At 38.2% G+C, this 13,996-nt stretch overlaps 2 protein-coding genes and 3 long non-coding RNA genes across 5 annotated transcripts; 1 reads left to right on the forward strand and 4 right to left on the reverse strand.

Moving 5' to 3' along the window:
• Window positions 1-771: 771 nt before the first annotated feature.
• On the reverse strand, window positions 772-1,455 carry LOC124196287 (uncharacterized protein KIAA1143 homolog). The gene is made up of 2 exons (XM_046591225.1): window positions 1,247-1,455; window positions 772-1,148 (listed from the first exon to the last, which is right to left on the reverse strand). The coding sequence occupies exons 1-2, from the start codon at window positions 1,355-1,357 to the stop codon at window positions 801-803; spliced, it is 459 nt and encodes a 152-aa protein (XP_046447181.1). The 5' UTR covers window positions 1,358-1,455; the 3' UTR covers window positions 772-800.
• A 120-nt stretch (window positions 1,456-1,575) lies between these two features.
• On the forward strand, window positions 1,576-3,179 carry LOC124196288. The gene is made up of 4 exons (XR_006875645.1): window positions 1,576-1,939; window positions 2,382-2,659; window positions 2,901-3,058; window positions 3,117-3,179. It is a non-coding gene; the product is annotated as an uncharacterized LOC124196288 (long non-coding RNA).
• A 2,983-nt stretch (window positions 3,180-6,162) lies between these two features.
• Window positions 6,163-6,639, reverse strand: LOC124195590. The gene is made up of 3 exons (XR_006875304.1): window positions 6,494-6,639; window positions 6,303-6,422; window positions 6,163-6,228 (listed from the first exon to the last, which is right to left on the reverse strand). It is a non-coding gene; the product is annotated as an uncharacterized LOC124195590 (long non-coding RNA).
• Window positions 6,640-6,734: 95 nt separating this feature from the next.
• Window positions 6,735-7,088, reverse strand: LOC124195351. Its single transcript, XR_006875157.1, has 3 exons — window positions 7,040-7,088; window positions 6,854-6,943; window positions 6,735-6,790 (listed from the first exon to the last, which is right to left on the reverse strand). It is a non-coding gene; the product is annotated as an uncharacterized LOC124195351 (long non-coding RNA).
• Window positions 7,089-8,758: 1,670 nt separating this feature from the next.
• On the reverse strand, window positions 8,759-11,468 carry LOC124196133 (aminopeptidase Q-like). Its single transcript, XM_046590947.1, has 7 exons — window positions 11,213-11,468; window positions 11,018-11,130; window positions 10,248-10,717; window positions 10,029-10,184; window positions 9,420-9,525; window positions 9,291-9,352; window positions 8,759-9,209 (listed from the first exon to the last, which is right to left on the reverse strand). Exons 1-7 carry the CDS (start codon window positions 11,466-11,468, stop codon window positions 9,146-9,148), a joined length of 1,227 nt encoding a protein of 408 aa, XP_046446903.1. The 3' UTR covers window positions 8,759-9,145.
• Window positions 11,469-13,996: the final 2,528 nt, after the last annotated feature.

Here is a 13,996-nt window from a genome sequence, read left to right on the forward strand (position 1 = left end):
CATCGACTAATGTAGCGAATGCGATTTCATATTATGCCCAAAAGAAAGAATGATTAAGATTGGACCACGTGAATTACATGCAAGAAAAGTTAAGCAAGAGGTTTATTTTTTAGAATTACATACGCCTCCCTCAAAAAATAATCAGTAAGACATGTCTTAGATGATAGTCATTGTACACACACCCTACTCTCGTGAAACTCTGCGTCGAGTTGGTCGTTTTGCTGGGAAACTGGAATATCCGAAAGTATGTTTATAGGGCAAACTAATCTGATTCAAACTTGTTCTTTACGCTTGTCTTTCTCTCCCCGTCTGACAAACTTCCTAGCTATCCCATGTTATAGTGATCTCAATGGGTTTCACTACACACTTCCAGCTCAACTTGCAGAGAAGACAAGTTGAAGCGAGACCTATAGCTCCATCCTCAACCGCCTCCCCCATTTTCGGGCCTGACGTTTGGCATTTCAACCGGAACAAATCATCTCTCCCTCTTCTCTGCTTCTTCTTCATCTTATTCTTCGTCTACTCTTAACTCGACTTCCTAATCTTGCGCGTTGTCACGCGGGTCGTCGCCTCTTTGCGTTTTATGCGTAGTGTCGTTCGTCATACGACAAGCTTTTCAGCCATCCAATTTCAAGATTTCGATTAGCGAGCCTCTGTCACTGGTGGGTCACCAGATTTATATCACTGATTCTGGCTATAGTGTCTATAGCACGTAGAAAAATTACACTGTTATAAAGTATATCGTATTTCATAAACATTTACCTCTTAAAATAATTTGTGTAGTGTTTATTGCTATATTTCTATTCATCTTCATCATTAAAAGAAAGTAAACTGGATTTTTTTGCAGTATCTTTACTACTTTCGCTTTTGGTGCTGGAGCCAGAATCTTCTTTTTTCACTTTTTTGACATTCGCTATTTCACTACCATTAGGCTCGTCTGAAATCTGAGTTCTTTTTTTCTGTGGCTTGAAAACAATTTTGCCTTTTTCAATAAGCTCTCTTTCTTCTTTTTCCTTTAGCTCAACTTCTTCTTTTGTTGCTTCTTCGGCAGTTAGGTCACCAGATCGTAAAACTACCACAATTGGCTTTTCATCCTCCTTCTCCTCTGCATATTCGTCATTATCACTGTCACCTTGATATTGTTCTCTCTAAACAAAATATTGTGAAATTAAAATCAAGAAATACAAAGACAAAATAGATAATGGAAACATAATAATGAAACAGACTATCAAACATAAAAAATTACTTTTGTGTCAACATCTGGTCCTTCCTTGTATCCGGCTTGTTGTTTTATACGCCTTAGAAAAGCTGGTTCATTCGGTTTAATATAAGATACCTGATTTCTTTTAGGTCCCATATTTTACGTTTATGAAAGCAGAATATAAATTTGAACAAGTTAGAATTTTGAAGTGTCAAAATACCAACGCACAACAAATAAAGAGTGGAATGTTGTCATCTAGCGGTAGTCTATTGTACCTTGTTAGAGAAATTATTACCCTCTAGAATCTAGATGGCAGCAGCATTACAGTGTTTTCTAATCGCAGTGAGTCTTCGAGCGTCGAGCCTGATGTGCATTGCAACATTATACCATAGTTTCATACATTAAAAAGCTTTATTGTTGTGAGCATTTATCAATCATGGCCGTTTCAATCATCTGCTGTATTGGCATGGTATTAGCTGTAGGTGTGACGTGATAGCGTAAATTTAGGTCACTAAACTAGACTTTTGCCGGTTAGGTATTTTCATCTCTTTCCAAATCCATAGGTAATGAAATTTTATTGAGATGTACAGCTATGATAACACAAAGATGAAGAATTTAGCCCTAACTGCTGGTGTGGAGTTGGCGCCAATTTGCTGCTAGCCCCTTTTGTGATGTGTTCAATGTCAAGTAATGCAGCTGGGCCCTGCCAAATTATTAATTTTGCAATTGACTGTTGTGGTGAGTATCAGTGAATATTTTTCCATCAATGTCTTAGAACAGGCTGGTGAATTCTGAGCTTCTGTTTGTCAGTCCAATGTGCTATGTGCCGATTGTTTTGTTGCAGCCATCATGCAGCTGGTGATAGGTGTTTGTCTTGCTATCTTTACCAGCTGTATGTTTCATATCATACAGAAACACTTGACACTTTAACAGAATGAATGACACTTCAGAACAATGAAAGTAATTATGTTGATAAACTTTCTAACTTGAATGTAACAGATGTTGTCAATTGATGACTAGTTCTTTGTTCATCTGTTGTAGAATTTTCCAAAATGATGATCTTTGGTCATCTATAATTCTATTTCTCTAGTTTGGTGTAAATTTAAAGTAAATCATTATTGGCATTTTTTTTTCACATTTCAAAATGTTTTTGGTTTATTAATGTTTTTTTACTGTGTAGGTGATCATGGGGTTTTGCAGTCATTTTCCAGTTTAAAGATGTGCTGAAATCGATCTTAAGCATCATCTTATTGAAATAGATCTATGCATCACACAGGGTAATCAAGAGTTTGCAGTCAGCATACTCAGTACTCCTGGAAGATGCATGAAATCCTGGAAGATGTCTTTACTTTTGTTATCACTTTGCCCAACAGCGTCCTGGAAGAACTGCTACTTTGCATCACCACAATTTAAAACATTTCAGCCACAGAGTTCCAGCACAGCATATCCTTTACAGATGTAAGCTAACTACATGTGATATGAATTCACACTTCACAGATACAGGTTGTAGATTGGCTCTAGTACTGCTACTCATTCACCTTAGGGGCCTTAGGGATTAATAATTCAGTAATTTTTCCGCAATTATGTAAAATTATGTAAGATTTGCTAAATTGATTTTAAAGTAGTTTTGAAAAAAAAAATTTTACTTCCATTCCGTCCAGTCTTCCGAGTGCCTAAGGAATATATTGGATATCACTAGGTGGCTAAAATTATGTCTGCTAGATGGCGCGAGTGTCTTCGTTACTCAAGACGAAATTCCGCCAAAACACTGATTGGAAACCACATGTTGAAAACGTATCGTTGGATTGGATACTTAATACGGCGTACTTTTCTTTCTTGACATTTTTCGTAATAATGGTAATTTCTCTTAAGATTCTTGGATGTGACTGTGATAATTAGTTTTGTGTGAATTTAGGTATCTGGTAACAGCCTATAATTTCTACATGGCAATTTCATCTGATCATGTGGCCTGTGCAGCTGAACATTTTGCCAAAATGTCTCTTTTTCCTGTACCAGCTTCACGTTTGTCAGAAACACTTCAGAACAATTCAGGTAAATATAATGTTCAACTTTCTAACTGTGAGACTACAGATTTAGTTAGTGCCTATCTCTTCAACCTATTTCAGTTGTGGAAATTGAACCTTTGAAAAGCTTGCCAACTGTACATTCCTTTGCAACATTTATTCTGAAGGATTTCGTAGTTTAACTTAACTTCGATCAAAATGTTTTTTCATTTGAGAAGTTGTTGCTTGATAGTAATTGAGTTGGTTGTTTGTTTTTTTAAATAGGATTATTAACACCCTGGTATCTGGTAACAGCCTATAATTTCTACATGGCAATTTCATCTGATCATGTGGCCTGAGCAGCTGAACATTTTGCCAAAATGTCTCTTTCCTGTACCAGCTTCATGTTTGTCAGAAACACTTCAGAACAATTCAAGTAAATATAATGTTCAACTTTCTGACTGTGAGACTACAGATTTAGTTAGTGCCTATCTCTTCAACCTATTTCAGTTGTGGAAATTGAACCTTTGAAAAGCTTGCCAACTGTACATTCCTTTGCAACATTTATTCTGAAGGATTTTGTAGTTTAACTTAACTTCGATCAAAATGTTTTTTCATTTGAGAAGTTGTTGTTTGATAGTAATTGAGTTGGTTGTTTGTTTTTTTAAATAGGATTATTAACACCCTGGTATCTGGTAACAGCCTATAATTTCTACATGGCAATTTCATCTGATCATGTGGCCTGAGCAGCTGAACATTTTGCCAAAATGTCTCTTTCCTGTACCAGCTTCATGTTTGTCAGAAACACTTCAGAACAATTCAGGTAAATATAATGTTCAACTTTCTGACTGTGAGACTACAGATTTAGTTAGTGCCTATCTCTTCAACCTATTTCAGTTGTGGAAATTGAACCTTTGAAAAGCTTGCCAACTGTACATTCCTTTGCAACATTTATTCTGAAGGATTTTGTAGTTTAACTTAACTTCGATCAAAATGTTTTTTCATTTGAGAAGTTGTTGCTTGATAGTAATTGAGTTGGTTGTTTGTTTTTTTAAATAGGATTATTAACACCCTGGTATCTGGTAACAGCCTATAATTTCTACATGGCAATTTCATCTGATCATGTGGCCTGAGCAGCTGAACATTTTGCCAAAATGTCTCTTTCCTGTACCAGCTTCACGTTTGTCAGAAACACTTCAGAACAATTCAGGTAAATATAATGTTCAACTTTCTGACTGTGAGACTACAGATTTAGTTAGTGCCTATCTCTTCAACCTATTTCAGTTGTGGAAATTGAACCTTTGAAAAGCTTGCCAACTGTACATTCCTTTGCAACATTTATTCTGAAGGATTTTGTAGTTCAACTTAACTTCGTTCAAATTGTTTTGTCATTTGAGAAATTGTTGCTTGATAGTAATTGAGTTGTTTGTTTTTTTTTTTTAATAGGATTAACACCCTGGGGGAGTTTGAGCTTCTTTGTTGCTGCCCAACTTACACATGGATTTGACGCAGCCAGCTGAGGGCTTTAATTCTTGTAAATAACATAAAGTGACATTTATTTGTCTTTTAATTGACAGCATTTCCATTGATGCTGAAGATTATTTAATTCATTTCATTTCGGTTATAGGTTGATCATGTATGTTCGTGTAGTTGCTGTCCGATGTGGCACGTTGTTGCAGCCTATGATGGTGAAAGATCTTTCTACATCAAGTTCAATTGGCCGTTCCTTGGTGCTGATGTTGTGTTACCGAAGTTGCATCATATTTTGTTAAATTGTCATCGCGACTATTGCAGTTTACCGTTTATAAGTTCAGAAGCAACAAAAAAAATTTTGGATGTTTATGTCAACAAATAATAAACATGTTTCCGGGATTGGGAAAGGAAAGTGGAGGATGTTGGAGGGGGGAGGGAGGATATTTCAAGTTTGGATAAAAATTCAGTTAATCTATAACCCTACGAATTTTGCCCTACCAATTAATCTCCAAACCCCACAAACCTTCCAATGCTTCAAACCCCGAAAACATACACCTACTAACCCTTAAATTTATACCCTTAACCCTAAAAACCAATGTTAAACCTTAACCATGTAATATCTATAATAAATCAAAATAAATATATTGCATGAACCAATTTGTTTTATTTTCAAATGTTCAAAAAATTCAATAAACACAGCGTCCGGTTCAAGACGTTTTTCTTCTGTACGAGTTAAACGCAACCCGCCACCACCGCTGCGGCAATGAGACAAAAAGCGATGGTTTAGTTTTACGGAAATCTGGGTCAGTCAAGTTACAAATTTTTCAAACTCAACAACTTCTGTCGAATTTTGCATCTAATTTACTGGTTCAAATAGCGATCCTATGTGATTGGTAGTTAAGAAGATGGTTGTTTAAAAAAACAAACAATGGTGAGTTTTTTTGGCACACAGAACACCCCCTTGTTTGTTTTTTAAACGACCATTTTCTTAACTACCAAACACATGGAATCGCGATTTGCACTAATAGACTAGATGCAAAATTCTACGCGAGTTGTTGAATTAGAAAAATGTGTAACTTGACTGACGGAGATTTGCGCAAGTAATAAACCATGGCTTTTTGTTTCATTGGGTAGTGGGTTGCATTGTTTAACTCGCACATGCTGTTATAGGATATGTCTACGGCCCCCAGAGATATTTATCTGGACCGAGAAGAAGAGAGAAGTACGAGGCAAGTTTTACTGGGGAGATGTAGTCATACTAGGCTTCCGGGTTAGACTCATGACCCTCCAAAAGTTTTCATCGGATCATGCGCCTTCCAAGTCCCCGTTCGACCAGAGCCCTCCCCTCCTCCTGGTTTCACAGCGGGCGAGTGACCACCGGCGGGCGTTGGTTAGTGGTTAGTTAGGGAAACGGGGCCACAGAAAAGAAGGGAGCCCAGATATGCACTTGTAATTGAATCTAACTACACAATTTATCAGTCTTCAATTACAGCATTCTCGCGTCGGTTTTCACCAATGGACGAAGTCCATGATCAGTAGCGAAGGATTACTCTGTAAGCAGAATGAACATTTATTTGGATGGCAAAATAATATTCAAGCAAGATTGTAGCGACAGAAAGCAATACCTCAAATCAGGAGGGCCTGTGTAAAGAAGTCAATAAGGAGGATTCAAGGGTAGCAGCCAACGGGTCAGCAAACAACGGACCTTGTTGACTTTCTTGAAATGACAGGACTTTTCATAAAGTCTGCCAGCATGCAAATTTAGAAACCTGGAGTTTAGAACCTGTAAATAAAAAAATAAAGACAAACAAGTTACCTTGTTTATAATTTGTGTCCTCAATGTGCTTGACGTCTATGATGTAATTAAGAATAATTAAACAGTTATCAGTATGCACTTGAAATTGTCTCTGAAACATTAGACGGAGTGGAGATCAAAACTTAAAATACATATCAGACTGTAAGGGAAAAAGTTCAGTGACATGAGAAGTGAACTTACACATGAACCCACTGATCAGTTATTCAGATGATAAGGTTCTCTAGATGAGAGATTGTTCCATGCTGGGGTTGGTGATCTAGCAAGTCCAATACACACAGCAGATAATTATGTTGAATCCTAATAAAAGATGAGAAGAATATGTTCCAGCAATTCTGTAATAAAGCTAGTGTTGGTTATTACCTGTATCATTTTGATGGCACATTCAGTAAAATACAATGATTTTGAACAAAATAGTTGACAGTAGGCTGCACGACTCTTTTACGTTTCCTCCTGTAATAAGTTGATGAGAAACGTTAAGGTTATCCAACATATACACGGAAAAGAACACATCACCGACAAGTTACAAAAAAAATCACTCGAATTTACCTATGAATTCATTGGTATTTGTTTATTTTCGAAGAAAAACTAGCGTAACTTTTGACAACAAACCGATTAGCCCGTGACTGACACAATCAACACGCCATCTATTTGACACGTCCCAAACTCAGTATTTGAAGGAAGGACTGGTCTTAAGATACTCACAAAACTTGAAAAGGGCATTTTTGTTTGCTAAAACTTAGCACTCAATCCTTAGAACTATACATAGAACAAAGCTCACTTGCTAGTTTCATGCAAATTTTCCGGAAGTAAACCGGAAGTGCGCGATAGCGCCTCAACCATTGAGCTGACGTCAAATTAAACCAAAATTCGTAATCTCCATAAAATTTGGGGTCGATTGACTATACTTTTAACAAAATCCAAAATTTAGTCAAAATCGAGAATTTTCCTGAACTAGTCAGGAAAATTTACGATTTTGGACGATTTTCCGATATTTTGAACTGATACTTAAAATGGACCTCAAATTTGATGAGAATCACGAATATTTGGATCGTTTTGGCGTCACGCGAATATTTACACAACTATTAACGAATTTAGAAACCGGAAGTAGACACAAAAGCTGTTATCGAAAATTTAACAAGTGAGCTTTGTTGGTGGAATAGTTATCGTCAGTTATCACTAAAAAATTACCACACAACCGTCAAACGTTTACAATGATGTGCAAAGTAACTGAAACTGACTAATTTGACAGCTGAAGATTGTCAAAGGCGTTGATAGAATAAAGAAACGTTTAAGTAATACTTCGCTTGCGACTCGCAAGAAGGGCCTGATTTTGGAATTATTACGCAGACACAAAGTTTGAAGATTATATAAGAAGATATTACATAAATATTACAAAGTAGTCACAGTTGGCAAACTTTTCGAATATTACAAAAATGTAGTTCTAACTTCCAACCAATGGAAAATTAACTAATTTAAACCACATTTCTAGTGTAGACTTAACTGAAAATTCTACAACAGAGAGGTCAAGTGTTTAATGCGTCAGAAGCAAGTTTTAGTCACAGGATTTCTTGCATATTTACTTCATCTACAACAGCATATTTCAATTTGTCACACCTGAAGAGTGAAGACAAATTATAAACAAAAGATGTGAACAAAGTAGTTGATTTGGATTCTTAGCTAGAAGTTTCCTGTCCTCACATGATCTTTATTACACAATCAGTCTTGGAACACACACAAACAGCCAGTCCCGATTTGTAGGATGCCACTGGTTTCCTTTTCCAGCAGTGACTGGTTACATTAAAATTCTTTCTTTGGGTTCACAAGCTCTTATTACCTGTTTAAATGAGAAAAATCCAAATCTTGACGCGTGAAGTAACCAAAGTACAGCTCAGGTGGGCAACCGAGAAACAAGAGAAAACTTAATGAGAACGGGCATTTTCGCAATTACCGATTTAGTTTCTTTCACTCTTTAGCACATGCAGAAATAACATCTATTAACCAACTTGTCTATAACTATAACTAACGATGAAGGTGAACGAACGAAAATTCTGACGTTTTGGGGAACAAGCGAGCAGACGTACTTTCGGGGAAACTGTAAAGCAGCGTTGCCATTTTATGAAAATCGGCAGCCAAATAAAATGTGTTTTCAAAACACCAAAACACGATTAACACGTTAACAGAACACGAATTCAAAGAGAAATAAATTCACAGTCTTTATCTGTGATACGAATATAAATTATATAATCAATTAAAAATGCAAAGTAATACCCGAATATTTCCATATTTATTTAACAAACGGTAAAAACTATGAAAATAAAAAACGATGAAGAAATCAGGACAAGCAGCAAAACAGCTTAGGGAATGCAGTTAGTCTTGGCGAGTGAATTTGTCGAACGACGTGTCATTATCGATCGATCCATGTAAGTGATGAGTGCGTTTCTGAATTCCTCATGTCCAACGAAATTGCGTAACATCAGGAATAAACCACTTCCTACGACAAGATTAGATTTTGAGTATTTTTGTGTGTCAGAAAAAAAAACTAAATTAATTTCCTATTACTGTAGGAAAGTGGATCAAACATCTTTTCAGCTTCTTCGGCCGTCTCCACTTGTCGGATGACCGTCAGCGGTTCTGTTCGCTCCTCTTCGAATTTCATGGCGGATCGAATGGATTTGTGGCGTTCGGCTTCACAACGATACGTGTCGTTTGGCATTGCCTAAACAGCAAATTGTAGTTGAAGTTCAAATTATTACGGTATTTGATTTTGAAAATTATTCAGACATAATCGGTTAATTACATCTCGAAGAGTGAACTCATGCCTTCGTTAAACCAAATGTCACTCCACCAATTTGAAGTAACCTTTTAATTAAAAAAAAAATTAATTAATTTCTCATTGGAAAATTATAAATTTCAATCAATTTGTCACCAAATTGCCGAAAAACTGATGCGCCAATTCCTGCGCCATTATTTGAATGAGAGTAAAACGGTCGTCCTCGCTGTCAGTTTCCTTGTTGTGATAAAGTCGGTTTTCCCTATTTAAAGTTCAATTTAATTAGATTTATAATAAAATTTATATCAATCAATTGATTATACCGAAAGAGGATGAGACCTCAGTTCTCCATGGCCTCAAAATGGAGTTGAATTGGCGCGGTAATAAAATCAATTTTGGGTTAAGTGAACGGCTGACGGACCTATTTCACCAAATAGTTGAGCAGGTCGCCGGCGACCGCCATGGATTCCTTGAGATGGGGCAGCTGGTCCGGCCGTCTCCAGAAGCACAACTTGACGGACCGGTCGCCGTCCAACTGATAAATCGTCTCCAAACTCTCGTAGTCCGTAACGAACATGGCCAATAAATAGGTGGGCATGGGCGGCGACCGTGAAAATGTCATCCACATCCAATCGCGCGTGGTGGTCCTTTTGTAACATCAAAGTTAACACACACTTTAACGCGCAACTTTTCACCGTTATATAGGACCATCGATGTATAAGGAGAAAAGGTCAATTTTGGCATGACAAATCGCCAGGGACTTACATGGCACGGCTGGAAATTTCGGGCATGTTGGACAGGGCCGTCATGGCGTTGCTGTGACCGACAACCACGTCAAAAGTCATTTTTAATCCCGGCTCGTCCAGGCAGGGAAGAACTCGACGGGCGTCGGTCGCTTGCATTTGCGTTCCACCGAACCAACTAAAAATCCAATCATTTAAAATTTTAAAATTCAAAAGTCAATTCAAGGAATTATTTTCTTACCCTTGGTGGCAGCAGGAAGTGACGTCATTCTTGTAACTGGCTCTGTAAAATCCTCTGGAATCCTCTCTAACCTTGCCCAGGTAATAAAAACCGATGCGGTACTTGTGACCCTTGAGCAAAACCTGTTTGAGAACGATGCTCATTTGCTCCCACTCCGGCACCTCCTGGATTGTCTGAAATTCCATGGAGGTTTGAACGAAAAGACCTGAGAAGCAGAGATCCTCCAGCTGGAGAAATCGGTCGTCGATGGCCGAATTGACAGCGGCCGTTTCGTTCCCGACACTCCGCACGCTGACGTCGATGATGGTGAGCTCGACTGCGTGGAACGTGATCAAATTGGTCGTCCTGGTTGGCTGGACGTCGATGTAAACGTGGCCGCACAAGCGCGGGCTGCCGCCACTGATGACGGGCAACAGGTAAATACAGGGGTATGTCCGTATGTGTGTGACAAGACTACAGTTACAGAATTGCTACCATACCAAAATTGAGGTTGAATGTAGTCCAAAAATAGTTAAAAATAACAAAAAAAAAAAACAAAAAAACTCGAACACAAAAGCAAACATGTGATATGATTTTGTCCGATCCGAATTCGTCAGCATGGAGGATGTTATTATGGCATAGGCAACCAGCAGGCCATGGGTTGTTAAACAATGGATCTCTGCAAAAAAAAAATCCTTCTTGGTTGTTCTCCGTATTCAAACAAGGCTGTGGAAACATTAAGATCATCTGTTATAGTCCTTCCCGATAGTTTGCACTTAAATTGACATTACCATCAAGGGGACACGAAGATATTCCTTCTCGCAAGCCAAAGAGGTGTGTTTACCAACGCCATCAACACTACTGAATTCCTCCGTGCATTCAGCATGAGACGGAACTGGAGGACCTGGAATAGTGCTACAACTCAAACAAATTGTTAATTTTGTAATCTTTAATTTTCTCAGGTGATTTAGTTTTTAAAATTTTACTTTGTCTCCTGGCTCTGAGATGCTTGTTATTGAGGTTGAAAAGCAGATAAAGCTTGTGAACAGCTAGGTATGCAGGGCGGGCAGGTTGCTGGGCCGGAGTCACTTGACGAGCCGTGGTAGGTTTTTGTGCAGGTGGTGGTAGATAGGATTGCGATGGTAATTGGTAAGCAGGAAAAGCGATCGGTTCATTTACAGCGGATTGATGGGCGATCGGTCTGCGATCGAACGGATGTTGTGGCTGTAACAATTGGGCCATTGTCGTTTGCTACAAAGTAGTTAAATGGCGAAACTGAACAATCGATCAATGGAACGCGAAGGTATTCCTTCTCGTAAGGAGATAATCTCACAGGAGTGCTAACCACGACACCATCGACATTTCAGAATTCTTCCGTAACACATTTTAGGGCGGCAGTGCAACCGGCAAATGGTGGAGGACCTTGAACAATGCTGCTCATTATAAAAATTCACGAATTAATAGGTATCGCCATAGAAAATTATAAGTAATTATTCGTATGATATTTACTTAGTCTGTTTCTCAGTCTGAGAACCTTGTGACGCAGGAGGAGAAGGTGGTAGGTAGAACGGACGAGAAGGTTGCTGGACCAAAAGAGCCTGTTGAATAGGTCTCTGTGTTGGTGCTGGAGTTGGTTGATAGGCCGGAGCGGAAGGTTGATAAGCCGGAGTGGGAGGATGACAGAAGCCGGTTGCAGGTTAATGATTAATGACCGGTCGCTGTGTTTAAACCGTAGTAGACCTGTGGAAGGTAATTTTTATATGGTTGCTGGGCTTGTAATGTTTGGTGGAATGACGAAGCTCCGGCTACTACAGAAGACACTGATGGTCTTCCGTTGCTTCTTGAAGACACGGCAACTGTGGTTGTAACAGTTGGACGATTGCCATTTGCTGCAATGTTGTTAAAGGTAGAAACCGCTGGTGGGCGGATGACCGCGAACGTATTTGGATGTCGACACGGTAGGGCGATTCAAATGAGCCGGACCTGAAGGTGCTGGAATTTCGTTATCATTCCTGGCATGGGCATACCAGAAGGCCATATGGGTCTTCGCAAAGGCAGCAGAATCCAAATTGATTTGTTTCCGGATTGGTGCACTCCTTTTGAATCGAACAAAGAAATACATTTAAAAACAATTCTAATAATATTAAAAGCAAACCAATCGTACCATCAACGGAACGCGAAGGTATTCCTTTTCATAGTCATAATAACATTAAGAGCTATTCAATAATTCAACAGTAAAAGCTAGTGCATGAATCCAGACTTCATGACCAGGGACTTTCATTGTTCTTAAACAAAGCATTTCTCCATTTGATTATTGAAAGTTGAATAATTGAAAGGATCCACCATCTCCAGCACATGCAAGGAGAGGAACTTATAGCAGCCTGACCATAAATGAATTACAAAGTGAAACACCAAGACATTTGATGAAACTTCTGCAAAACCCTCCATTCACCTGTGAGATGTTGAAAATGAGAAGCAATCTGAATTAAATTGAGAATATTGAAAGATCTATACCATTGAAATAATGTGTATGACGACAACTCCTTCCACTTATACAATACAAGTGACAATCAGTAGCAATATTGTCTTTGTATTTCTAATAGAATACATCCACTTTATTAAAACTGGTTTCCAAGCCTAAACAAATGTCAGGAAAATTATGAATACTGCTTGAATAGACTGAAAAAAAGTTATCTTTACCCAATAACTCAGAGACTCATGAACGGTTAACTCCAGGAGTTTTGCTTCAAGCACCAACAATTCGTTGCTGGTGCTCACAGGGAGTGTACAAAACGGTACAAAACATGGTGGTACAAAATCTTTCCATGATTTTAAGCAAACTAGAAAAAAAAATGCAATCCAGAACGTGTCGTCAACGTAAAAAAAAACGCGTGTAGTAAATATTCAGTACAAGACACATAGCTTTGGATCATAGACAGCAAAGATATGATAGGAAGCAAAACAGGAAAATAAATCATTATTTCCCTAATAAAAATTAAAAAGCGTGTGAGGAGTTCAATTACAACCTACACTTATGCAGACGCGAAGACAACCACGTTGTTCAAGGAGGCAGCCATTTTAATGTTTACGTCCAGACGCCAGATTCCCATTTCGTTGTCATGACAATCCGAACGCAGCGAAGAAATTCTGAACCAAAGTGGCGCGATTTTTAAATCGCACTGAATTAATCCAAAATAGGAAATTAAATATATAAAATAGCAACGCTATTATTCAAAAAGATAGTAAGATAAAGTACCAAAGCTATTATTCAAAAAATTTGTAAGATGAAATATCTATCTCATTCTCATCTCATCTCGGCTTATTACCACCTGCGGTGATCCACCAATCTAAGATCATGCGCGTTTCTTTATCAGAAATTTCTTTACGTTAACAAGTAGTGTATAAGTTACCCAACAAAAAGGTTTGAGAATCCGAAATAGACCGCTACTATTGATTCCCAAGAAACTTTAGTAAACTACATTTGCGCAAGGAAGAATTCCGGAATGGATTGAGATGTAATGTTTGTAATTACGAATACTTGGAGGAAAAGGCGTGACATCTTCACGGTAGACTTGATGGCCTAATCTTGTTATTTCGTTTTATTATTTGACTGTTTACCGTTAGAGGAGCGACGTGAACGACTGACTATGAAAATAAGTGAAGTGCTTGTGATTCTACTTTTATCAACCGACATCCAGTCTTACGTCTTATTCGCGGGACATATGGATGTGCAAATTCGCGGTAGGTATTTGTTCCTTACCTGAAAACTT

This window comes from Daphnia pulex, chromosome 6, assembly GCF_021134715.1.
Source record: "Daphnia pulex isolate KAP4 chromosome 6, ASM2113471v1".
In the NCBI taxonomy this organism is placed as follows: Eukaryota; Metazoa; Arthropoda; class Branchiopoda; order Diplostraca; family Daphniidae; genus Daphnia; species Daphnia pulex.

Coding starts and splice junctions, on each gene's coding strand:
- LOC124196287 (XM_046591225.1), bottom strand. CDS start 1,357: ATGGGACCTAAAAGAAATCAGGTATCTTATATTAAACCGAATGAACCA. Junction 1,149..1,246: donor GACCAGATGTTGACACAAAA/GTAATTTTTTAT, acceptor TATTTTGTTTAG/AGAGAACAATATCAAGGTGA.
- LOC124196133 (XM_046590947.1), bottom strand. CDS start 11,468: ATGGCCCAATTGTTACAGCCACAACATCCGTTCGATCGCAGACCGATC. Junction 10,718..11,017: donor ATCTTCGTGTCCCCTTGATG/GTAATGTCAATT, acceptor TTGGTATGGTAG/CAATTCTGTAACTGTAGTCT. Junction 9,210..9,290: donor ATGAGTTCACTCTTCGAGAT/GTAATTAACCGA, acceptor TTTGCTGTTTAG/GCAATGCCAAACGACACGTA.